Genomic DNA, 27,777 nt, shown 5'->3' with positions numbered 1-27,777 from the left:
CTATGATGACGTCACAATAAGTTTTTTTTTCTCTGTTTAACGTATTATTATCGTCATCATCAAGTTCGTGTTTGTTATTTTCCGATTTTTTTCGTTGTTGTCATCGTTTGTTTAAGGTACAAAAATTATTAATTAAACTCATACCTGAAACGATCATGTCTCCTCTTTCTGTCGTCCAATAATTAATTGAAGTCGGATAAGCTTCCGTGTGACATTCGAGAGATATATCTTGCCCCAGATAAGCACCTTCCAATTGATTCGGTATCGAAAGCATCGGAGGAACTGAAAATAATAATAATGATAATAATAATTTTTCTGTAAAGGTAAAAAGAAAAAAAAAAAAGAAAACTTTTGAAATTTTATTAATGTAAAAAGAAAAAGAAACTTCGTAAGGGGAAGGCGGGGGAGAGGCCGTGAGAAAAGGTCAAATAGAGGACGAAGGGTTAGATGGGGGGGGGGAAAGAAAAAAAGAGAAGAAAAAATGAAGAGGAAGAAGAAAAAAAGAAAGAAATGAAATAATTCACGCATCTGACTTTTGAAAGAAAAATGGCGGAAAATTTTTTCTTTTTTTTTTTTATTTTTTATTTTAAATCTAATTAAAAACCTTTTTGCGTTTTTAACTTATTACATTTCTTTCACAAAAAAAAAATTTTCCCCTTCCACTCCCTCCCTCTCTCTCCCCACTTCCTCTCTCTTTTCCCCCTCCTCTCGCCGCTCAATTTCTCTCACCACTCACATTTCCCCTCCTACTCATACCTAACCACACCCCCCATTTCTCCTATATTCACTTCTCACGCTCTCCTCTCTCTCTCACATTTACCCCTCCCCTTTTTCCCACCCCTACTTCCCCTTCATTTCCTTTCTACTTCCTCCCTCCTTCTTTCTCCTCCTCGCTTTTTTTTAATATTTAAAAAAATTTTTTTTTTTTTTTTTTTAAGTAACAAGTTGGTGAACAACCCAATGGAAAAAAAAAAAATTTCCCCGTCGATTTTTTTTTTCTTTTTTTTTTTTTTGCGGCGGTTAATAAATTTTGCCATCGGTAAATAATTTTAAAATATTAAAAAAAAAGGGGGGGGGAAAGCGAGAAACGACGTCGTCGATATGGTTCGACTATATTATCATCATCATCATCATCATCATCGTGAAATTTTTTTTTTGTGTCGGGAAAGAGTAATTAATAATGATAATAAAAAAAAAAAAAGTTTTTTTTTTTGCTTTTCTTAACCGCCAAACCCGAAGCGAAAAAAAAAACTTTTTTTGCGGTCGTTTAACGGAAAATTTTTTTTATTTTTTTCATTTTTTAATCGAAGCAAATAATAAATTGATAAACGTTTCCTTTTTTTTTTTTTTTATGTATTAAAATATTTTGCTCGTGTTTATCTTTTTGCCGAATGTTTAAAAAAAAAAAAAATTTGCTATCGTTAAGGGAATCGTCGTATACGCGAGCGCGAATGCGGTTATCCAAAGATATAATTAAAAAAAATAAAAGAAATTAAAATTATAAAAGTTTATCATCACCTGTCGAAAAAATGTAAACAGGTGTGTAAACATTTTATTATTATTATTATTATTACTATCATTATTATTATTATTATTTTTTATAAATTTCAACTGGAAAGATACAAAAAAAAAAAAAAAGAAAATTTTTTGCTTTTTTGTTTTTGTCATATTTTTTTATTGCTCTCGTTAATTTTTATTTTCTTCTTTTTTTGTTTTAGTTTAAAAAATTCTCTCTCTCTCTCTCATTTTGCGGTTTTTTGAACAACTTTTTGCTGTTTTTTAATTTTAATTCTTTGTTTTTCTTATCTCTCTCTCTCTCTCTCTCTCTCTCTCTCGTTTTTTTTTGAAACAGAAAAAAAAAGTTTTTCATCAGATTTTCCAGCAGTAGATTTTTTTTTTTTATTTGGTTTTTTTCTTTCTTTTTTCTTTTTGTTGTTGTTGTGTTTATTTTGTTTTCTCTTTATTTATTTATTTATAAATTATTTATATACGATTTGATTTAAATAAATAAATAAAATAATGATAATGATAAAAAAAACTTTTTTTGAAAAATTTAATTATTATTACCCGCAACGAATTTTCCGAATTGATTCGACGTACGGAAAATTTTTTTTTTTTTTTTAAATAAAAATATTTTCGGGTTAAACGTAGCAGACTCAATCGATAACTCGATAAAACTATTTTTAAAGTTAATATATTTGTTTTTAATAATAATGATGATAATGATAATAATAATAATGATAGTATTTCGATACGAGAATAACCGCGAGAACGACTCGTCGTAAATGAGACGACGCTCTTCGTCGAGTCTTTTAGCAAAATTCTACGCGATTATATTTAAAAAATTTGATTTTGACGTCATCGTTTTTATCATCATTATCATCATCATCATCATCATTATTATTAATAACGTTTTATATATGTATATCATGTCGTGTATTTTAAATACCGGAGGGCGGATCGTTTCGTATAAAAAAAAAAATTTTTTTTTTTTTGTGTTACCCCTTCCCCCTGAAAAAAAGTAATGATGATGATAATAATAATTTTAAGACTTTAAAAAAAACGGCAAACTATAAAAACGGGAATTTTTTTTTTTATAGGTAAAAGATGGAAAGAAAAAAAAAAAGTAAATTATATTCGGGTGGTGTTGAATAAGGTAGGAGGAGAAATTAGTGGGGGGAGGTGAAAGGATGCGAGGAAAATGGAAGGGGAAAGCGGGGGAGATAAAAGAAGAAGAAATTATGAGAAAGGGAAGGTGATGGAAAGAGATATATAGCCGGGAGGGGTGGTGTAGTCTTGTAATCCGACGGCTCGGAGGGTAGGTACAAAGGATATTTTAGGGGCGGGGGTTTTGGGATTGGATTTCTCACGTAGGCGTCCGCTAGAGGTAAATCTTCGAATTGGATGCCTTGGGGGAGCCTGAGGTAGGCAGGTTGAAACTGGAAAAGTCACCGAATTGAGAGTCGTGAGTTCAAAACCTGGAAGCGGGAGTTCAATTTCAGCTCGTCCAAACAAAAACAGACCTGTACCTACATAAGGAGATTAGCGACCTAGCACCCTTTCGAGGCATTGAGGATGCGCCGATCCTTGTTTAAGGAAGTGAAAGTAAGTACTAAGTAAAGTAAGTAAAGAAGTAATGGGGTAAATGCTGAGCTGCGACGTAATAGTAAAAAAAAAACAGGAGATGAACGAATAACGGAAGAGGTTGGTAACAGATCGGGATAATCTCTCGAAGGGAAAAAAGGAAAAGTACCGGGATTTTTCACAGGTAGGATTCTCACTTTCGCAAGTGTGAACCTGTCGGTTTGGCTCAGGAAGGGATTGAAACTGAAACGCAGGTTAAAACACCCACGAGCGCCCTCCCTCTAGAAAAAAGAGCTCGTTTAAACACGTCCAGGAGTTTTAGTCATGTAGTGGCTTCGACTGAGTCCCCCCACTCTCTCCCTGCCACCGGGTGAGGAGGTTATTACGAAATGCATTTCTCATAACTTAACAAAAAAAAAAAAAAAAAGGTGATGGAAAGAAATAAAAGTAGGGGAGGAGGAAAGCTTGATGGGAAGACATAAAAGAATGAGGAAGAGAGAGGGTGAAGGGGTGGAATAAAAATGGGGGGGAGGGTGAAGGGGAAAAGAATACCTTTAAAAAAAAAAAATTTATTTGGATATTTTAAAAAATTAAATAAATTTTTATAGATTTTAAGTAAACGAGGTTAAACGCATAAAAAAATTATAAACCTCGTCGTTGTTGTTCCCCCCTTCCCCTTTTCTTTTCTTCTTCCATTTTCTCCCTCTCTCTCTTTTTCTCTTTCCTTGTAGAAAAAAATTTTTTTTTTTTTTTTTTTACGCTTTTTTTTCTCCATCATGTTTACGTCATTTTTTTCTTTCTTTTCTTTTTTTTTATACCTGTAATTTATATAAATATAATATAAAATATTGCATATATAATTTTAAATAATAACTTTTTTTTTTCTCTTTAAAAAAAAAAAAAAAAGCCGTGGAAGAAGAAAAAGAAGAAGACAATTAATCCTTATTATTTTAAAAAATATGAAAAAAAAAAAAAAAAAAAGAAAAAAAAATATTTGTACATAACTCGTGGTGGTGGTGGTGGTGGTAGCCTAAGGTGGGTGGTGGTAAGTTTTTGTTTTTCCAGGGGCAACACAAAAAAAAAAAAAAAATGGCGGAAAATTTCTTCCGTACAAAAAAAAAATAAAATTTCGTTTATATCGACTTTTTTTTTTTTTTTTGTTTTTCCAAAGTGAAAATAAAAAGAAAATAATAATAATAATAATAATAATAATAATAATAATACTATTTGTAAAACTTTTTTTTTCCCTTTCTTTTCCTTCTTTTTCACAATTTTCTTCCCGGAAAAAAAAAATAATAATAATAATAAAAGAAACAAAATGTTTTCCAGAAAGAAAATTGAGGGTCATTCAAAATATAATTAAAATAGATGATTGTGGGAGAATTGTTGTAATAATGATAATAATAATAATACTATCTAGGGTTTCAGACCAGGGTTCTTTTGAAAAATGTCGACAAGTATTTCTTATATATATTTCTCTCTCTCTCTCTCACACACACGCGCGCGCAAATAAATGCGAGATATTTTTTTTCCATAGCATAGACTACATAGCATATACAATAACGATAATTTTTTATTTTTATCATATTTGAATCATTTCTCTGTTGTTATTATTATTATTATCGTTATTATCATTATCATTATCATTTAAAAATGACAAATTGATATTTCCTGTCTGACTCCGATTAAATTTTCTTTTTTTTTTTTTTTTTTGTTACAAATAACAAAAAAAAAAAAAAAAAGAAAAATTTATAGTACCTGTTGTTGACGTCACGTCATTTTAGTAATAAAAATAAAAGATAGAGGTCGCAGTAGTGCAATGGTGGTTGACGAAACACGTTTACATCATGTCAAATTATTTTAATTAATTTTAATAGTTTTTTTTAAGAATTTAGTTATTAGTTATATGTTAAAAGTTTTGTTATTTAGTCTAGTTTATTGTGATGTAATTAGCTTTTTATATTATTTAGTAATAATTATGTTATTTCAAGTTTAAATTTACAAAATGTGAACGGTTTATCATGTGATAAATGGAAGCGTTGGTAGTGAGAAATATTAGAAGATGATTTAGTACATATGATTATTATGGGGTAAGTTTTACATTTTCATACTTGTATTTCACTTACAAAAACGTTGGGCTATAAAGAAGAAATGGAGCCAAAATGGCCAAAAAACAGTTTACAAAATTTTACATTTGTTTGGTTTTAATTATGAGGCGTTTAAGTAAATATCTTTTTCATCTCATCATAAAAAATAAGAATTGGGGTAATTTTATAAAAATATTTAATGATAATTGATTTAATGTGCTAACTCAGTGTGCAATTTCTATATTCTAACCTTTAAGGGTTAATTTACTGATTGTTGGTTGTTTTAAGCCTTCTCTTGATTTAGTTTGTTTCATTACAACATACTGTATCATACAGATGGTGTAATACTCTCTATAAACCTAAATCAAAGTCAGGGGGAATTGGGTAGCCCTCATGTTAGTTGATTTTAGTGTAAGGTATTATGGAAAGACACAACAGACTCCATTTTATAATTGTACATCTCTTGATTTGATTATAAGTAGTTGAACTATATACTTTCTGTCATACTAAGTAAAAATGAAGGTGGTTTAGTGAAAATACTTGTAATTAATTAATTCATTGCATCAGGTGGATGTAAAATCTTTGTACTCCTATTTTTAAGTGTAAATTTACTGATTGTTGGTTGTTTTAAGCATTTTCTTGAGGTGGTTTGTATCATTACAACATAGTGTATCATAGAGGTAGTGTGATACCTTCTATAAATGTGTATCAAAGTCAGGGGGAATTGGGTAGCCTTCATGTTAGTTGATTTTAGTGTAAGGTTATATGAAAAGACACAACAGACTTCATTTAGTAATTGTGCATCTCTTGAGCTAATTATGAGTAGGTGACATAAACACTCCTGTCATATTAAGTAAAAATGAAGGTAGTTTATTAAAAATACTTGTAATTAGTTAAGTTATTGTATCAGGTGGATGTAAAATCTCTGTATTCCTGATTTTAGATGTGAATCTATAATACACATATATGATATATATGTGATTGGATGTTACTTTAACCCTTTTATTAAGTTAGTTTATTTCATTACAATGTAGTGTATCATAGAGATAGTGTAATACTCTCTATAAATCTAAAACAAGGTCAGGGGGAATTGGTAACCTGTATAATAATTGATTTTAGTGTAAGGTATTATGAAAAGACACAATGGGGACTTCATTTTATAATTTTACATTTTTTGAGCTGCTTATGAGTAGTAGTGCTAAGTACCTTTGTCACACTAAATAAAAATAGAAATATTTAAATAAAAATACTTATTATCCATTAATTTTTTGGGTCAGGTGGATGTAAAATGTTTGTACTCATGTTTTAAATGTAAATCTATGGATTGTACATTACTTTAAACCTTTTATTAAATTAGTTTGATTCATAATAACATATTTTGCCATGTGTTAAGTGTAAAATTCTCTTTGAATTTCATATAAGCTTAGAAAAATTCAACTGTCTCCAGAGTATTTAAGTTTTTAGATAGAAAATTGTAATTTGTATACATAAAAAGGTGGAATGCTTGAGGAAAAATTATAAAAGGGGGAAATAGTAGGAAAATTAAGTATTGAAATAGTTCTGAGAAAAATGTTGCATGGTATCTGATTCATAATTGTAATAGAGCAAAATGAAAACAATATAAAGACAGAATTAAAACAAATCTTGTTCTACTGTTGACTGGAGTCAGTTCAATAAGGTTGTAAATTTCACTTCTCCTGTTCCTGGTCACTTCAGTACAGGCCCAGTACAGGATATAACTTGTTCCCATCGAATAAGATGGTCTTAGTGAGACTTACAAGAATTGTTGTGATGTCATAGATTATAACAAGGTCAGACATGCATCATCACTGACATTTAGACATTTATTTGTTAGGTATTGATGGGTAGAAACCTGAAATAAATGTTAAAAAAGTTCCGTCAAACATTAAGAAATGGAATTGTCGTGATCATGAATGAAAATAATAATAATAATAATAATAATAATAATAATAATAATAATAATAATAGTAATAATAATAATAATAAAATTAAATGTTAGCGCGTTTATTTTAAATAAATAATATAAAGAAAAAAGAAATTTAAGGGCATTAAAAATTCTTTTTTTAACTTTTTTATTCGTTCATAATAATTTATAAATAAATATTTCATAAGATTTTTTTTTCTTTTTTTTTTTTTTTTTTTTTTTACGATTTTTAAATTGTTTCGCGTGGAAATTAAACAAACACGAAATATTTTTTTTTTTTTTTGAAAACGTAATAACCGCCATTTTTAATAATAAAAAAAAAAGGTCACAAAACCCATATAAAACCAAATAAAAAAAAAAGAAAAAACTTTTCTTTTTTTTTTTTAAATTTGTTTTTTAGAATTTTTCCGCCATTTTTTTTCTTTTTCTTTTTTAAATGATTGTCATGGAACGAAAACTAAATAAATTTGGGTTTTTTTTTTTTAAAAAAAAAAAGGTCATCGAACGTCAGTTTCAAATAACTACAGAAATGAAATTGTTTTTTTCTTCTTCTTAGACTTATATTTATATATATATCTATTTATATAGAGAGAGATAGAGATAGATAAGAAAATAAAATCGTTGTTGTAAAAGGATCTCAAAAAGGAAAATGATCAATTTCCTGAAGATTTAAGTTAATTTCCAACCTTTTAAGATCATATCACGATAAAATAACGGTTATTATAAAATTTATCTTTTCAATTGATAATTATAGTTTTTATCTTTTTAAATGTTATCATTATTATCATCAATATTTTCTTATTTCGAATTCATTTTTTTTTTTTTTTAACTTTAATGACCTCGCGTTAGAAAAAAAAAATGGTGTTAAACGAATTATTATTATTATTATACCTCGCGGTATACGTTTGCAATTAAATTTTCTCGGGAAATTGAAGAAATTTGACGGGGGGGGGGGCGGATGAACACGAGAGAAAAAGAAAAAGTAAAAGATAGTTTTTTGAAATTTTTCAAATTTAAAGTAAAAAGACTAACGGGTTACGCGTTAAATAAAACGTCAAAATGGTTTTTTTAAAACACAAAAAAGTTTAAAACTGCAATTCAAAGTGCAATCCGGGTACGAATGGGCAAAAAAAAAACGATATAAAATGACTGTGTTTAACGTTTGTCTAAGCGTCTGTAAAGTGTTTTTCTTAGATTTTTTTTCGAAATCGTAATTGTACTCACATTGAACTCTTAGCAAAACTCTTTTGCTAACGGAAGGCGGTACACCGTTCGATGCAATGCACAAATATGCTCCCATGTGTATTCTGCTTATTCTAGTGATATGAAAAGATTCTCCATCGACGACGTTAACTGTAAAAAAAAAAAATAACAGAAATGATGATGATGATAATATTATTTATTTATTTATTTAAAATTCTGAGTGATATTTTAATTAATAAATAAATAAATAAATTAATTAATTAATTTCTTTCTTACTTTCTTTCTTTTTTCGTTATTTTTAAAGATATGAAATTAATTCGGTTTTTAATTAAATTTTAATTTAAAATTTTCTTTATTTATTTCTACTTTTTTATTTGTTTATTTATTTATTTATATTATTATTATTATTATCATTATTTCTTTTCATCGCCCTTTAGAATCATTTTTCAGGGTTACGTAATAGAAACGTGTAAACGTAAAGTAAAAGTAAAGGTTAATATATATATATATATATATAGAATCATCATATTAGTATTGAGATTTTGAAAAGAGATTATTATTATTATTATTATTATTATTATACGGTAATTAGTTGAAACACTACTCTCTATCTATCTAAGGAAAGAATTTAATTAATGTAAATCCCAAGTCAGGCTCTATGAAAAGAAAAAGCATAGAATAAATAAAAGGGTAAAAATAAAAAATTAAAAAAAAAATCGTTCAATCATTTGAATGATGTGTGCGTGTTTGCGTGCGTGCGTAACAAGACGAGAAAAATAAGAAATCTTTTTTTATATATGTACCGCCGTTATTTCCGCCACCGCCGCCGCCGCCGCCGCCATTTTCTCTCCTTAGGGCTGAGTGAGGGACTCTTTTTAACAATATAAAAATCAATAAAATCGTATAGGAAATTCAGTTCATGGTTCGAATTCGTGATGCGTGTATTTAATAAAAGGGCAACTCATTAGTTATCCGGTTTTCTTAATTCCCCTCCCCCCTTTTCCCCCCTTTCTCTCATCTTTTCGCACTCCTCCGTAACGCGTTTGTTTGTTTGTTTTTCTCTCTCTTCTGTTTGTTGTTGTTTATGAACGTCCGGCGAATTTAATACATTATTTACACCTTTTAATCTTGTAAATTTTTATTTAATTGTCGGCATCTTTACGATGCTTTTTTTTTTTTTTTAAATTAATTTCGTATTTAAAACGAAAAACAAAATGGCGGCCGAAATTTCGTTTAATTTTATTTTAAATTTTTTTTTTTTTATTAAAAATAAGAAGAATATTTACACGTTGAATTTTATTATTATTATTATTATTATTATTATTATTATTATTATTATTATTATTATTATTATTATTATTATTTTTGATTTAATTTTATTTTATTCATCTCTTTTTCTCTTTCTTTTTCTCTCAGCAGAATCTTTTTCCCGAAAATTCCATAGAGAAAATCCTTTTTACTTTTTGACAATGAGATTTTAAATAATTTTTTCTTTTTTTAAGGAAAATTTTAAGAAATTTAGATTTTCCATGTTTGCTCAAGGCAATCGGTTTAAATTTTTTTTATTATAAAACTTTAAATAAAATTGATTTTAGTTGTTTCCTTAAGAAAAGTTTTTTTTTTTTTTTTAGAAAGAGAGAGAGAGAGAGAGAGAGAATGATTTTGGTTTTTTTTTACACTTTACGCCACCGAAACTCCCCTCCCCCCAACACCACCATCGCCATTACCATCGTCATAATCATCATCATCGTTATCTTCGTCTCTAATCCTTTTCAGTTTCCTTTTCCCGAAGATACGTTAAAATATCATCAAATCGATTTTATCCACTTCGAACAAGTACGACTGACTATTAAATGCAAAAAAAAAAACACGTGACGTCATAGAGAAAATAAAAAAAGAAAGAAAAGAAAGAGGGAAAGGAATGATGAGAAAATTCAAGAATTTCAAATTTAAATAATTTCCATTAAAATTTTATTGAAGGAAGAAGAACTATTCTCCATGTCCTTTTTTCTTCTTATCGCCACCGCCGCCACCACCACCGCCATTATCTCGTTATTTCTATCTCATTTATTACCCTCTCTCTCTCTCCCCCACTCTTAAATACATTTTCTCGTTCTCTCAGGCATTGACATCTGGCCAAACATCATATAATCTCTCCCAAACGTGTAATTTTATTATCATATCAATTTTCCCCTTCTTCCCTTCCCTCCCCTTTTCCCCCTCCATCCCCCTTGAAATTTTATTATTTTTATATGAATTATGATAATAATAATAGTAATAATAATAATATGATTTCTAGGAAAAGTTAAAAACGTATAAAAAAAAATTTTTTTTTTTTTTTTAGATTTTATTAACTTTATTCTCACTCTATCACACTTTACTTAAAACAAATGATTTATTAATATTTTATTACCTTGTTTTATTACCCGAATACCAAACCGTAATAATTAATGCGTCCTAATAATAATAATAATAATAATAATAATAATAATAATAATAAATTGAAACGTAAAAATTTTTATTTATTTAAATCGATGATGTTAATAATATTACATATCGAATTTTATCAACCGTTTGATAAAATAATAATAATAATAAGTTTATTAAAAACTCATCACGAAAAACATTATGTTGTTAGAGTTGATGATGATAATAATAATGATGATAATAATAACATCAAAATGAAATTAACCACGGTTATGAAATTAAAAAAGAAAAAGAAGGAAAAAATTTTTTTTTTTTTTGAAAAAGTTTTTCGTTGTTAGTTTTTCCCCCTCCTCTCCCCTCGTTTTTCGGAAGAAATGAAAGCAGAAGAAAGCATGAGAATTCCAGAGAGTTTATACGTACAATTGAAAAGATTGTAAACAATTTATATTGTTTTTTTTTTTTTTTTTTTTTTTTTGTTGAAAAGAAAGAATAACTCGAAAATTTAGAGAAACGATGCTAATTTAATTTTTTCCCAAAAAAATAAAATAAATTTTTTAATTAATTGTTTTTCGTATAAGCGAATAACTAACGATTCGGGTTTTATTAGAATGCGATTTAAAAAAATTATTATTTTGTTAAAAAAAATTTTTAATTAATTGGTATTCGTATAAGTGAATAACGGAGAATTCGGGTTTTATTAGAATGCGACCAAAAAATGATTATTTTTTTAAAAAAAATTTTTAATTAATTGGAATTCGTATAAGTGAATAACGAAGAATTCGGGTTTTATTAGAATGCGATCAAAAAAAATTATTTTTTAAAAAACATTTTTAATTAAATGGTATTCGTATAAGTGAATAACGAACGTTTAGGGTTTTATTAGAATTCGATTATTTGCGAAAAACTTATTTTTTCAAAAAAATGAGTAAAACTGGGAAAAATAGTTTTCGAAACAATTATATTTTTACATTACAAAAAAAAAATTTTTTTTGTTGTTTGTTGTTGTTGTTGTTGATAACGGTCCGAATATGAAATTTCGAAAGATGACGCACACACGCACGCACACACGTAACAAACTTTAATCTTTTTCTTGGCTCTGACGAAAGATTATCAAGAATGAAAAAAAAATTTTTTTTTTTCGTTTTACCGGAAGTAAAAGGTATTAGTAAAGAGTTTAGTTAAAGTTTTTTACTTTTGTAATTTCTTCTATACTCTTTCTCTCTCTCTCTCTCTCCCCCTAAATATGGGTTTACATAAAATCCTTTTTAAAGGGAAAACCGACCGTAGAGTTTGGAAAACCAAAAAGTTGAAATTGTTCGTTAATTTGTTATACGAGGATTTATACGGTTGAACACAAACGGATATAAAAATTTTTTTTTTTTTTTTTTTTAAAGTTTAATCCGTTAAATTTTAGTTTAAAAAAAAAAAAAAAGTATATATGTATTTCGAATGTTTGATCTTTGTAGGTTGTTGTTGTTGTTGTTGGATTATTATTATTATTATTAATCAGTAGTACCGTATTAAGGTCGTCGTTTAAAAACACCCCCTGGTTATCGGTATCAAAAAATTTTTTTTTGTTTTTTTTTTTAAATTGAATTTTTTGATTTATCATCATCATCATAATCATCGTTGTAGTTTCTTAAACATGACGTAAACACGATTATTATTATTATTATTATTATTATAACTACAAAAAGTATTTTTTTTTTGTTTTGTTTCATAAGAAAAAGAAAAAAAAATTTTTTTCTTTTTTTTTTTTTTTTCATTTTTCATTCGTGAAAATCCACTTTGTGAAAAAAAAAGAAAAAGAAAAAAAAAACCTTTTTATTAGTTTAAATTGTTATTATTATCATTATTATCATCATCATTTGTTTAAATAAATAAAAAACAATAAAAAATTATTTATTTATATTTTGTAAAAAGAAATTATGAGAATTAAAAAAAAAAAAGGAAAGGAAAAAAGGAAAAAAAAGAAAAGTTATTGAAAAGCAAAGTGTTTTTCTTTTTCTTTTCTTTTTCATTTTCTCTTTCTTTTGTTTAACATCGCGTTGTTTTTTATTATTATTATCATCATCATCATTATTATTATTATTATTATTATTATTATCATTATTGTTATTAATAATAATATTCAAAATGGCTCCGGTCGGTTTTAATACAATTATTGTTTTATTCTTACCGTTTTCGCCATTGTAATTAAAATCTTCGCCGTCTTCTCTTCTCCACATGACGTAGGGTTCTGGATAACCGGTTGCTTTGCAAACAAGCGTGACGTTTGTCGACTCTCTAACAACCATGTCCGTGCTTGTTTCCTTATCTACAATGCTCGGTGGCACTACAAACAACAAACGAAACAAAATTATGACATAGACTACAATTTTTGTTTTAAAAAAATCGACTCGAAACGTCTCGGGGGGGGGGGTAAAAAAATTTTTAAGTTGGCAACATTGTAAAATTTTAACTTGTCCCTTCCTCCCCACCGCTCTCCTCCCTTCCCCTTTTTTTGTTTCGTTTGAAACCCTTATCAGGACCGTAAACTCGATGGAGACAATCGCGTTTTTTTTTTTTTTGTTTCCCTCTCCCCTTCAAAAGTCGATTTTCACCTAAAAACTTTTTTTTTTTTTCTTCCTCCCACCGCCCTCAAATTTCGCCCCCTACCACCCACCTACGTTCCCCCCTCCTCTTCGCCTCTCCACATTTTTTTTTCTTTCTCTAATGGAAACTGAATATTAAAATAACCGCATTTTCTTTTTATTTTTTTTTCCTTCTTAAAATGGTTTCAAAGGTTTTTTTCTTTTTCTTATTCGTCATTACGTTTAACAATACAAATAATAATAATAATAATAATAATAATAATAATAATAATAATAATAATAATAATAATAATAATAATAATAATAAGGATGATGATGATGATAAGTAAATAAATAATAAACGTACGAAGAAAGAAAAAATAAAATTTGAGTGTGGGTGAAATAACTGATGAAAGAGTTTAAAAGAAAATGAAAAATAAAAAAAAAAAGATGATGAAAAACAGTCGGAATAAAAATGGCGGAAATAAATATTATTATTATTATTATTATTATTATTATTTTAGTGAAATTCATACGGTTGGATCGTTGAACCGTGTTTGTTAATAATTTTTTTTTTTTTATATAAATAAATCAATAGAGAAAAAAAACAAACGAAAAAAAAAAATTTCTCCCCCCCCCAGTTTTCTACCTTTCTTCCTTCCCCTCTCCCCTCTTTTTTTTATTACTTTTATTGCGAGGGGGGAGGGAAATGTTTTGAAAATTATCCGCGTCGTAAATTGATATTATTAATATTATCATCACCGACGAGTCACGTGTGTTTGTCGTTAAAGTTGTCCAGAATTTCTTTCTTTTCCTTGTTTTATTTTTTAAAAAATGTGTGTGTGTGTTTGTGTGACGACGATAAAACTCCCCCCCTCCCCAAACAAAAAAAAATCATTCTCAAATTAACTGTTATTATTATCACTATAATCATCGATTACGAAACCCAAAAGGGGGAGGCGGGGGCTCTTGTTTTTTTTTGGGGGGAGGGGGAAATTTGTAATTTTTCCAGTTGAATAAAAGTGTCTCGGTGCGTAAAACAAAAAAAAAAAAAATAAAAAACGTTTTAGTGGGGAGGTCATTCGTTTTGGAAGCGATAAAAGTGCAAGGGGGAAAGAGGAACGAAGTGAGAAGGGGAGGGAGAGGAGTAGAAGGAGAAGGAGGTGACAACATTGAAAAAAAAAAAAAAAAGAATGAAACATTTATAGTATACGTAAATCCAGTGACCACCGAACCAGGACACCGTGAATTATTCACATTCATTTTTTTTTTTTTTTTTAGGGCTCATTGATTTCCGATCCTTTTTTTTTTTTTTTTTTTTTTTTTTTAAATCTCAAACCGGAAAGAGTTTCTCCGGGAAAACCAACCATCTTCTGCTTTTTTTTTTTTTTTAATCGAAATCCCCGTGTGTAATACGTGTTTGGGATTTTGAAAAAAAAAAAAAAAAAAAAAAATTTTCTTTTTTTTCGTGCGTAACTTTTTCCAAGCTAAACCGATATGAATGCTATATGAGTTTGTGAAAGCGTGAAAACTTTTATTATTATTATTCTTCTTCCACGACGTTTTTCTTTTTTTTTTTTTTTTCTCTCTAAATAGAAATAAAAATTAAATATATTATCGGACATAAAAATTCAATAAATTTTTTATTTTTTAAAAGGCCGGCCCTTGACCCCTTTCAAAAAAAAAAAAAAAAACTTTAAAATTTTTCTCCAGGACTACTGGAAAAACGTATTTCTCTCTCTCTCACTCTCTCTTTTTAACTTTTTTTTTTCCTTTTTCCTTTTTTTTCTCCCATAGCATTTCATCAAATTCACGTTTAATAAGAATGAAAATTTTAAAATACCCCGAAAATTAACCAAACCGTTATTTATTTACACGTTTTACAAATTTCCCGGAATTGAAATTTTCGCTGGAAAATGGGGGAAAATTAAAAAAAATTTTAAATTTTTTTTTGCTTGTTTTTCATTGTTTTAAAATAATGGTAGTACAAATTATCCGAAGAATAAATGAGTAAAGTGACACGTTTATATGAAAATTTTGTTGACACGTCAAACAATTAAAGGGGTTAACCTTGTTGTTTTATTAACTCCAGAGTATACATTTTCATTTTCCGAAAATAAATAATTTTATGGCTTCCTCCCTTCCCTTCCCCTCCCTCACTCTTTTTTCATATTATGCAACAAACGATTCATTTAACTCTCTCTCTCTCTCTCTTTTTCTCTCTTTACTGGAGAAATTCTATTCGGTTTTATTGTTTAACTGTTGCGGTTTTATCCGCACGAAAACTTTTATTTAACGCCATCGACTCGATCATCATTTCCGCAGAATTTTCCGAAAAAAAAAAAAAAAATTTTTTCCTGGACAAGAGAGTAAAACGTTATGTTCGATGGTGTCGATGAAAAAAAAAAAAAAAAATTTTCGACAACTCACCGACAACTTGTAAATATCCCTGTCGGCTCCTCATCGGATCCGTGTTCACTTGACACATGTACCATCCCCTATCTGCTTCCACGACGTTTTTTATATGCAGGTACCACGATCTGTGATCGTTGTACGATAGCGATATCCTCGGATTTTGTGTTATCACGTTGTGATGAATCGAAAGGATCGTTTGAGTGTCCACTCGTACCCAAGCAACCTGAAACGATGAAACGAATTTTAAATGATGACGTCATCGTTGGAACTGCAACGAATGATTCCAAAAAGAAAATGCAATAAATTAAATTGATGATGATGATGATGATGATAAAAATGAATATAAAGTAAATTATATTTTAAATTGTTTGAATGAAAAGGACGAGAAAATGGAAAATTGTCCGCATTTTCATACCCGCCTTTTCTTTTTTTCTTTTTTTCTTTTCTACGGTTTAACCCCCTACCCCCTCTCATCGCTCTCCCCTACCAAAAAAAAAGAAAGAAAGAAAAAAAGAAAGTCTTAGTTACAAATAAAACGGTTTTTTTTCTTCTTATCTTCGTGCCATAAAGTAAATGTGTGCCATATTTTTTTTTTTTTTTTTTTTTGGGGAAAAATCTGCCAAAGAAAATAAAAAAAGAAATCGCTTAGAGTCATTTTGATTGTTTCTTTTTTTTTCTTCCTTTTTTTTCCTTTTTTCCTTTTCAAAGGAAAAATTTAAAAGGAAATTCATAAAAAAAAAGTAGAAAAAAAGGAAAACGCACACACACACACACACACAAAAAAAGATAAAACCTGCCAAGATTTATACAAACGTGACCGTATCATAATCATAATCATTATCATCATCATCATCATAATCATCTTCATCTGCTTTTTTTTTGTTTGTTTGTTTGTCTGTTTGTTTGTTTGTTTGTTTTTGTTCGGAATTTTTTCTTTTTTTTGGCAAATTTTTACTCATTTTTAAAAAGTAATAAAAGAAAAGAAAAAAAAATAAAGTTTTAATTTTCCAGCTGACGGAAAGAGAGAGAAAAAAAAAAAATTTTTTTTCTTTTTCCAGTTCGAGAATTTTCTATTATTATTATTTTTTTTATTTCCGATTGTTATGTTTTAATTATTATTATTATTATTATTATTATTATTATTATTATTATTATTATTATTATTATTATTATTATTATTATTATTATTATTATTATTATTATTATTATTATTATTATTATTATTATTATTATTATTATTATTATTATTATTATTATTATTATTATTATTATTATTATTATTATTATTATTATTATTATTATTATTATTATTATTATTATTATTATTATTATTATTATTATTATTATTATTATTATTATTATTATTATTATTATTATTATTATTATTATTATTATTATTATTATTATTATTATTATTATTATTATTATTATTATTATTATTATTATTATTATTATTATTATTATTATTATTATTATTATTATTATTATTATTATTATTATTATTATTATTATTATTATTATTATTATTATTATTATTGTAGTTTAATGCCAGATTTCGTATTAAAAAAAATCATTAAATGTTTTCGAGGTTTTTTTTTTTTTATTTTTTTTTCGTTGGGGGGTCCGGTTTTTCGATTAATCGAAACAACTCGGTTGTTTGAACAAACAAACTCGCACACGACAAACGATCAAACAACCAAAAAATTTTTCCCATCAAATATTTATTTGTTTATTCCAAATAAATAATATCAATTTCCGCAATGAAGATTAATAATGACTCACGATTTACGGACGGATAGAATTATGGGGAGGTATATCTTCGTAAGGATTTCACGGGGAGAAGAAGGGAAGGGAGGAGTGTGAGTGGTAACGATGAACGTCTTTCCTTAATCTCCCTCCACTCTCGAAACCCTTAATTAAATGAATCGAAAGTTTTTTTTTTTTTTTTTTTTTTCGACTAAAGAGCCCCATATTTTATCTGCTCGAAAAAAAAGAGGGGAGAAGGGGGAGTGAGGAGCACTTAAAATTATTATTATTATTATTACGATGGATGAGTTTTTTCTTTTTCATCTTCATCTTTTCCAGCCCCCCTCTCTTCTACCTTAACATTTTTCTTTTTTTTTTTCAATTCTTAATCTGATTTTCGAAATGTGATTTCGGAACGTAATCCAAATTAATAATAATAATAATAATAATAGATTTTCTTTAACTCATTTGGTAGGGGGGCGAGGCCGCGTTCGTTCGTTCGTAACGTTTTTTACTCGCAAAGTAACACGAATTAGTAAAAATAATAATAATAACGAAACCGTCGCAAAATTCTTATTATTTTGATTCGAATAGTGAAAATTTTATAATTAATCGGGAATAATAATAATAATGATAATAATGATAATTCGTTAAAAATAAATTGTTGTCAAAATCAGGATATATATATGTATAAAAACGGAGGGGAGAAAGGAAGGGTAGAGAGGAGGGAAAACTTTGTTCGAATCGATCGAATTTAGTAAAAAGCAAGGAAATTTATAAAATTTAGTCGTCGTTGATGTGTTTTCACCATATTAAAATCCATTTTAAACTGACGTGTTAAAAGTAAGTAAGAAATTCCTTGTCGTGTTGTTACTGCTTCTGCTGCTGCTGATGCTGATGCTGTTGTTATCATCATTATTATTATTATTATTATTATTATTCTTATTATAGAGTTTAAGTCGCGTGCGCTCTTTTATTTTGAAATATCGCTTTATTTAAAATGAAATTACGAAAACGGATTTGATTTACGTGCGTGAAAAACAATAACAACAGCAGAAGCAAAAGCAAAAGCAGAAGCAATTCGTTTTTGTTTTTTAGTAGTTATTACGTATTTAAAATTTTTTTTTTTTTTTTTTTTTGTTTTTGAATTTTGGTAGTTCTTACACGCGAATGTGTGTACGAGAAAGAGAGTGTGATAAGGGAGAATGATAACAAAAAAAAAAAAAAGAGAGAGAGAGAGAGAGACAAAATTTTCAACTTGAAAAATATGAATTTATTTATTTACATGAAAATTTTCTCAAACGACATTTTAAATGAATTTAATTAAATTTGAAAATTAAATCGTCCAACCATGAACTCTGATGCACACACATACACGCACGCACGCACGCACACGCACCCACGCTTTCTCTCTTTCTCTTTCTCTTTTTCTCTGTGACTTATTTCTTTATTCTATCTCTCTTTCTCTCAAAGTGGTAGATAGATACATTCCGATAATCAAAATTATTTATTGTTATGTAAATAAATAAATTTGAATTTATATAAATGTATATATATTCTAGAAATTACGGCCGTGATTTTGTTTAAATAATAATAATAATAATAAACAAATAAGACAAATAAGAGCCTTGTCGTGTTTAAGAGTGACCATAATAATAATAATAATAATAATAATAATGATAATAATAAACAAATTTTAATTATTTGAACAAATACGTACGTGTACGTACATGTTGTTATTATTATTATTAAATGTTGTCATTATTAACGTTTGTAAATATGATTTTATGCGACTGACGGTGTATGCATGTGTAAAAATTTTTTTTTAAAACGAAAAATCACAGAGGAGAGAGAGAGAGAGAGAGAGAGAGAGAGAGAGAAAGAGAGGTTCACACAGACATGTATATACATACTTAGGTATAGAGAGGTAGCTATAGAAAGAGAGAAAGGGAAGAAAAAAAAAAGTGAAAAAAAAAGAAGCCGAGAAAAAGAGTGAGAAAAAAATGGGAAGAAAAAAAAGAGTCGAAAGAAGTGGAGAAAAGGAAACTGAGAGAGAAAGGAAACAAGGGAATCGAAAGAAAAAGAGAGAGCAAAAAAGTAAACCGATAAAGAGAGAGAGAGAAAGGAAAAAAGTGAGTTGAAAGAAATAAAAAAACCAAATTGAGAGAGAAAGACAAAAAGAGAGGAAACAAGGGATCGAAAGAAAAAGAGAGAGAGAGAAAGAAAAGAAAATAAATAAAAAAAAAGTGAAAACCACGTGACGGGTTCAATTATTATTAACATTATTTTTAAGGAGGGATTAAAATTTTACAAAAAAAAAAAAAAAATCGAAACATGCACTAAAATTTCGAAAATGCAGCATCTGTTCCTGTTGCCGACGAATTAAAAGTTTATTTATTTAACACAAAATTAGTAATGATAATAATAATAATTATAATAATAATAATGATAATAATAATAATAATAATAATAATAATAATAATAATAATAATAATAATAATAATAATACTCGTCAAGTCAAATTAACAAATGAAAAAAAAAAAAAAGGAAAATTGTATCGACTTTAAAAAATTTTTTTTCGTTTTCGCGACGCCATTTTTAAAAAAATAATTTATTTAAAGGATGTAGTCAGGGATGTGAGCAATATTGTGATGGAGAAGGAGGGTAATGGGGGGAGGGGAGTGAGGCGATGTGGAAGGAAACGGAAAAAATGCGTGGAAAAAAAAAAAGGACGGCTCTGATCTGATCGAAAAGACAACGTCATGTTCTGAACGTCATGCATGTTCTTTCGAACGTCTCGTTTCGCGCTCGGAATAAAAAAAAAAAAAAAAAAAAATAATAATAATGATGACGATGACGATGACGATGACGATAATAATAATAATAATATAAATAAATAAGTCACTCTCGGGATTTGAATCTCTCTTTCTCTCTCTCTCTCTTTTTTACGTTTCCCACAAAATTTTATTTACTTTCCGACATTTTTTTTTTTTTTTTTTCCGTATAATTTGATTATTTATTTATTTTTTTATTTTTCCAGTTTGTTCGTTTGTTCGTTCGTTTGTTTGTTTGTTTTTTTGACAAAAAAATCACTATTATTATTATTATTATTAATATTTCGTTTTTTTGAAAATTTCGATTGATAATCGCCAGACCGAAAATAATTTTTTTATTTTTTTTATTTTTTCATCATTGATTCTCACGTAAGAAGATTTTTTTTTTTTTTTTTTTTTTTATCAAGTCTTGTTAAAAAAACTTTTCGATGCCATCTTCACGGAAAATCTTCCTACGATTTAACAAAAAAAAAAAAAAAAAAAAAAAAAGGAAAAAAGGGGGAAAAAATTTTCTTTTCTTTCTCAATTTTTTTTTCTTTTTTTGTTCCCTTTTTCTCCAGCCCGTCAGCTGCTTTTTTTTTTTTTTTTTTTTTTGAAAAAAATCTGATTCCAGATTCGCATCATGCGATTTTTATGAACTTTAAAACCTTTTTCTCGCTTAATCTAAAAAAAAAAAAAAAAAAAAAAAAAAAAAAAATCGCACGATTTTATTATTATTATTATCATTTCTTTATTTCATTTTTCAAAACGAGGGGGGGGGAGGCGGAGGAAGAACGCGGAAAAACTAGAGAATCGGAGCGAAAACTAGTCTCGGAAATAACGAAGGGAAGAAAGAAAGAAAAAAAACGAAAAAATTATTAAATTGTTTAAAATTTACAATGCGACACCTTCCCACCCCCTCCGCCCCTCACTCCCATTGCCCCCCCCCGAAAAAAAAATGTATTTTAATATTTCGGCGGCGTCGGATTTCTTTAATAAAAAAAAAAAAAAAAATAGAGAAAAAAATCTTAACAAATATTAAATTATTTTAATTCGATATCGTTTTTTCGCACGTGTGTTCGAAAATTGAGTTTCCGGTTTGTATTTGACGTGGCAACGAGACGATTGTTTACATTTTATTTTTTTGCTTCTGTTGTTATTATTATTATTATCAGTATTATTGTTTTGAATAACCACTCGCACACGTTTTTTACATTTTTTTTTTTTTTTTCTTCTTCCGTTGTAAAATTTTTTTTCGGATTTTTCTCGTGTTTGAGGGGGGAGAGGGAATTTGGAGAAACGAGTTAGGAAAAAAGAAGAAGAGAAAAGAAGGGAGAGAAAAAGAGAGAGATAGAGAGCGTAAGTAAAGGAAAAAGCGGCGGCGTGAAGAGTAGTAATCGAGAAAGAAAAAATTATGTCAAAAGAAGAAAATCAAAATTTAAAATCGTCATCGTCAAAATTAACGGTCATTGATAAAATTCAAAAATGTCAATCGGAAATAACCGGATATAGAATGAAATGCGATAAAGAAATAAACGATATTGAGGAAAAATACATGCAATCCGTTCGACCTCACATAAAAAATAGAAATTTGTTGATACTCAACGTTCCGCAATTTTGGTCGACCGTACTTTTCAATCATCCCCTCCTGCAATCCATATTCGAACCCGGAGAAAAAGATGTCATCAAATACATGGCGAGCCTCGATATCGAAGAAGACCATAAAAATCCGGAAATGTTTAAAATACACTTTCTATTCGGTCCGAATCCTTATTTCGAAAATCGCGTTCTCGTCAAAACGTTCACCGAAGAGGGTTCGACGTCATCGACGATCAAGTGGAAAAACGAAAAGAATAAATTTCCAAAAGTATCCGAACACGAATTGTGGGAACACGACGAACTCTCGATGGAATTGAAAGGTTTCTTCCGGTGGTTCGTTGACAATCGCGAACAATTTTGCGATCCCATTGCCGACTTGATAAGGTGTCAGGTGTGGTACGACCCGCTAGAATATTATTATTTGGATATCGATAAAGAAAAATCTATTTGAATCCTCATTATCCTCGTTATCATTATTATTATTATTATTATTATTATCATTAATCGGTTTTACCGTTAAATGAACACGTATATGTATGTACGTATGTAAATAAATGAAATTTTTTTTTTTTTTTTTTTTATTAAATAAAGTGGGAAAAAAATTAATACTTTCCGTTTTCGTTTCCGTTTTTTAACAAACAAGAACTCGGTCGAGATCGGGATTATTATTATTATTATTATTATCAATGTTTGTTAAGAATTTTTCGACGTCATTTTGCGTGTGTTTGTTTTTATCACTTTCGATGGATTTAAATTATTCGTGAATGATTTTTTTTTTTTTTTTGGTAAAAAAGGAAAAAAGGAAAAGGAAAAGAAAAAAAGGAAGGAGGGAAAAGGAAACTGACACATCTGCCCGCAATCATTTTAGATTTAAAAAAATAAAATGGCGGATTTTTTTTTTTTATAAGAATTTATTAAGACGTTATTACGATTTTTTTTTTTTTATTCGGGCGTAAATCGTTTTGAATTTTTTTTTTTTTTTTAAAGGAGGGGAAGAGGAGAGTGGGGAGTGATGAGAGGAGGAAGATGGGGGAATCGTTTCTTCAACGAGATTAAAATAAAAAAAAAAAATTGATTTTTATAAGAAAAAAAAAAAAAAAAGAAAGTTTACCAGTATGGAATTGATCCTTAAAAATTTAGAAAAGTTTTTTTTTTTTGCGGTAAAGACATTTTGGCTTTGGGAAATACGGCTAAATTTCATTGCTTACTCTCTCTCTCTCTTTCTCTGTCTATCTCTCTCTCTCTCTCGCTCCGTTTAAATCCTTCTCCAGTTAACTTTCCAAGGATTGAGAGAGTGGAAAACTTTTGTCTCAAGAGGGATTTATTTAATTTTTTTTTAGGTGTGTATAGCAAAAGTGGTTTTGCGCTTTTGGAAAAGCTCTAACTAAAGTTTTTAGTTTACATTTAGTAAAGCCTTTTGATTCGGTTTTTATCTTATTCTCTTCTTTTTTCTAGAAAACGAGAAAATTTTTTTTTTTCTATTTTCCTTCTACCGCTCCCTCCCTCTACCCTTTTCCCCTTCCCATCTTTCCCTTATCAGCTTTGACCACCCTCTCGTCTGTTATTATTTAATATGAGAAAAAATTTTTTTTGAACGAAATTTCCTTATGCATTTCTTCCCTTCCCCTTTCTTTCTCCTTTCCACTCTTCCTCCTCTTCTTCTTTTTCTCCAGTCGGCCTTTATTGTTTTTCCAGTGAATTTGAATCTTTTTGGAAACATCATCATCGTCATCATCATTATATTTTTTTTATCTAAATTTTTTTGTTTTTTTTTGGTTTTTTAAATGAATTTAAATATTTCTGGAATTTAAAATTTTTATAATTTTCTGGACGTTTGGAGAAAAAAAGAAAAATTCCAGGTTATAAATTGAAATTCCTGGAGAGAGAGAAAAAAAAAATTTTTTTACCTTAAAACCCCTGAGGTTATCGACGACGCAGGCCAAGAGAGCATCTCTCCCAACGGTCACTGTCACGTTTAAAATCCTTTCGGCAAATCTCGGCATCAAAGATTCTGGGAAAAAAATAATAATAATGATAATAATTAGTGATAATGATGATAATCAAAAGAGAGAAAAAAGAAAAAAATTAAAACTGGAATTTTCCGAATAAAAAAAAAAAGAAGAAATATCGTGATTATATATAAGTCGTAATAATATTATCCAGAGGTTAACTATTATTATTATTATTATTATCGATTCGTAGCGAATTGCGGTCATTGTTTTTCTCCTCCACCCTCCCCTCCGACTTTGTTTGTTTTGTTTGTTTGTTTGTTGGTTTGTTTGTTATATTTCTTACCTAAATTATATTCTTCTGCTCCGGGTGGAATTTTATTGAACTCGAGATTTCTCGTTTTTCTACCTGGAAAAATAAAAAAATAAAAAAATTACTTTTAACGGTTTTCCTTTTCTAAAAAAAAGAAATAATTTTATTCAAGAGTTAAACAAATGATAATGATAATAATAATAATAAAACGGGGGGGGGGAATTTTTTTTTACATAATAAAAATAAGAAGAGGAAAAACCGGTGGAAAAACAATCGTGGGAAAATAATAACAAAAATGATATTGATGATGATGATAATGAATTTTTTACCGATTCTGATTAATTTAAATTAAAAGGAAAAGGGGGGAAAAAAATTCTCCAGTATCTGGACAAATTTTTTTCCTTACACCACCTTACTTAGCTTTTATCATCCTGCTCCCCACCCTTTATTTATTTTCCAGCAACCGAAATTGAAATTTTTTTCTTAATTCGATTCGTTTTCGACTTTCTCGCGCTGAAATTTTTGTTTTTTTGTTTCTCTCTCTCTCTCTCTCTCTCTCTCTCTCTCTCTTATCAATAGATAATAGATTATGTGTCAAAAAAAAAATTTAGGGGCGTATGCAGGAAAGGGGGGAGTGTTGGTAAAAATCAAGATGTATATCAGGTGTAAAATTTTAATTATGGCGATGATTAGAAAAAAAAAAAAAAATTGATTTTATTTTAACCGGTAAAAAAAAAATTAATTACCGGTAGTTTAATGTGTAATTAATTAAAAATAAAAAAGAAAAAGGAAAATTTTTTTTGTTTTTTCCTTTTTGTTCGATTCGGTTAATTTAAACTATCGAAATGTTTTGAAAGGTTTAAATCCCTGTAAAATTCAAAATCATTCTTTCTCTTTCTCTTTCTCTCTCTCTCACTCCCCATCACTCTCACTCTCACTCTCATCCGTAATAATAATAATAATAATAATCATTTTGGGGATTCCAGAGGAAAAAAAAAAAAAATCACTTAAAACTTTTCCCAAAAGTAACAAAAGGTCAAAACCATTAATCAAATCCTTTGAATGAATGGAAAGGAAAGGAAAATAAAAAAAAAAAAAAAAAGGAAAACTTTTCTACAATTTCCACCTAATTGGTGTGTTCAATATTTAAAAAAAAAAAAAAAAAAAAAAAGATTTTTTTTCTAAGAGACGGGGGGGGGGGCGGTGGAGTGGTGGATTCCAGATTCTGTAAAAATGCACGTTCAAAGTCGATGGTGGTGGTGGTGGGGGAGATTCGGTAGGGAGTAATTTTTTTTTTGTTTACAAACCTTTTGACCGCGGATTTTTTTTTTTTTCCTTTCCTTATCCTCGCGTTTCCGTTTCCGTTTCCTCATTACCCCCCTCTCCCTGCTTTCGGCCTTTTATTTTTCATTGTTTAATAATATTTAATTCAAAAGAAGGCAATTTTTAAAATTTTGAATAATAAGAATTTATTATTATTTTAAAGAAAAAGGGGTAAGAGCGAAATCCTCTTTTTGGTCATGTGAACCGAAAATCTGTTTTGAGGGTTTTGTTCTCGTTAAAACCGCACCAACAACCGACGACGACGACAACGACAACAACAACAACAACCATCTCGTTTAATCTTTTTACATTTTCCATGTATTTAAAACTCTTACGTTTTTAATTTGGGAAAAGCGAGGAAATATCGGGTCAGAAGAAAAATATTTTTATTTCTTTGTATTAATTAATAGATTATTTAAAAGTTAATAATAGTTATCAATCGATCTATCCATCGATAGATCGATCGATTTACAATCGTTTTTTTTTTTCTAAAAATTTTAATTTTTTTAATCTTCTTAAACTTTTTAGATAAAAAAAAAAAAAAAAAAAAAACAACCACGACAGAGAGAGAAAAATTTTATTTATTATTTTTTTTAAAAATATATCGTTCGAGATTAAATCGATATATCGCTATAAATAATTAAAGCTATAAATATTATAGCGCTATATTTATTAAAAGGAAGAGGAAAAAAAATTTTTTTTATAGTAGCCGAATACTAAAATATTAAATCCAAATGAAATTTTTTTTAAATTTTTTATTTAAATACCGCGTTTGTGTTTGTTACTGTGTGTGTGGGGGTGTGTGCGTGTTTTCAAATGTTCCGCCATTTTTTTTTTTAATCTCTTGCATTTTTATCCTCCTCCCCCCTTTCTCTCTCTCTTTCTCTGTCTCTTTTTTTTTATCCGTTTCAGTTATCTTACTAATCCTCTTTTTCTCGTATTCCATCATGAAATATTTATAAAAAAATGTAATGATAATATATTTTAGGATTATGCTTCCCCTTCCTCGCCTTCCCTCCCCTCCTCTTCCCTAAAAAGGAAAACTTCTTACAACAACAACAGCAACGACAACAAGTTAACATTTTTTTTAATGTATCTCTTTTATTATTACCTTTCGATAGAGTAATGTTCTTTTTTTTTTTTGTTGTTGTTGTTTGTAGGGGTTGTCGGTTGTTGTCGTGAATACTGATAACATTTTGATAAAGACACGTGCACTTCATCTAAGTGTAAAAACTTTTTTTTTTGTATTTTTTTTTCGGGAGGGAAAGGGAGGAGTGATGAAAAAATTTATTTTATTTATTAAATTACATTTTGTTCGTTATTTCGTTTTCTAAGGGAGGCGTGAGAGGCGGGGAAATGGGAGGGAAGAAGGAGGGGAGGAGTTTCGAATGTATTAACGGACGACAGATCGCAAATTTTAACGTTTTTTTTTTTTTTTTTTTGGTGGTGAAAAAGGGATTTTCCAAAAAACCTTCCACGAGAAATTTTTTTTTATCGATAAAACAAAAAAAAAAATAAAAAAAATAAAACCCGCACGTTCGAATTCTTCCTTTTCCCCGCTTCCTCCTCCTTCTTTCCCGCCAATTTTTAAAATGAAATTTTTTTTGTAACGGTTAATTTTTCATTTACTTTCTCACAAAAAAAAAGAAAAAAAAAAAAACGTCATAATTTAACTTTATAATGTCAGTCAACGGTATAATTTAATTACGTCACTTCCTTGAGTTTTTTTAAAAAAATAAAATTTGAGCTGACGGTTGCGGCGGTGGCGCTGGTGATGGTGGTGGTGGTGGTGGTGGTGGAGGGGATGGCAAGCTTTGAACTTAAAAAAATTTTTTTTTTTATCTTGAATTTTGGATGCTGGTATCGCTTATCAGTCAGTTATTTATGGATAGAAAAAAAAACGCGCTCATCCTTCGATTATCCGTCCGTAAAAAAATTATTATTATTATTATTATTATTATTGTGTATATATAAATAACGCGCGTTTTGTACGCGCGTAAAAATTCTCCGAAAAAAAAACGGAAACGGAAGGAAAGAAAGAAAAAAAAATGAAAGAAAAATACCTGAAATGTTTGTTGTTTGTTTGTTTTCTTTAAAAATTTTTTGCTCGTGTTTTTTTTTAAACACGTTTGTTTGTTCGTTTGTTTGTTTCTTTGTTTGTTGCATTAAAAACGAATTAATTTTATATCAATAATTACGCAAAAAAAAAAATTCTGGAGTCTAAATTGATTCGCTGGAAAAAGAAAAACCAAAAAAGTTTTTCATTTTGTTTAATGCATTTTTTTTTATAGAGGGGAGGG

At 28.4% G+C, this 27,777-nt stretch overlaps 2 protein-coding genes across 2 annotated transcripts; one reads left to right on the top strand and one right to left on the bottom strand.

Annotated features, from left to right (window-relative positions):
- Positions 1–23,895, bottom strand: Phum_PHUM578400 (lachesin precursor, putative; the record flags this gene model as incomplete). Its single annotated transcript, XM_002432202.1, has 6 exons — positions 1–32; positions 145–282; positions 8,341–8,469; positions 12,926–13,081; positions 15,750–15,957; positions 23,800–23,895. The coding sequence occupies 6 exons, from the start codon at positions 23,893–23,895 to the stop codon at positions 1–3; spliced, it is 759 nt and encodes a 252-aa protein (XP_002432247.1).
- Positions 21,708–22,343, top strand: Phum_PHUM578410 (protein SET, putative; the record flags this gene model as incomplete). Its single annotated transcript, XM_002432203.1, has 1 exon — positions 21,708–22,343. The coding sequence occupies one exon, from the start codon at positions 21,708–21,710 to the stop codon at positions 22,341–22,343; it is 636 nt and encodes a 211-aa protein (XP_002432248.1).
- Positions 23,896–27,777: the final 3,882 nt, after the last annotated feature.

Source organism: Pediculus humanus, genomic scaffold (genome assembly GCF_000006295.1).
Source record: "Pediculus humanus corporis 1103172108307 genomic scaffold, whole genome shotgun sequence".
Classification (NCBI taxonomy): domain Eukaryota; kingdom Metazoa; phylum Arthropoda; class Insecta; order Psocodea; family Pediculidae; genus Pediculus; species Pediculus humanus.
Note: the sequence above shows the minus strand (reverse complement) of the source record. Positions and strands in the feature narration are given on the sequence as shown.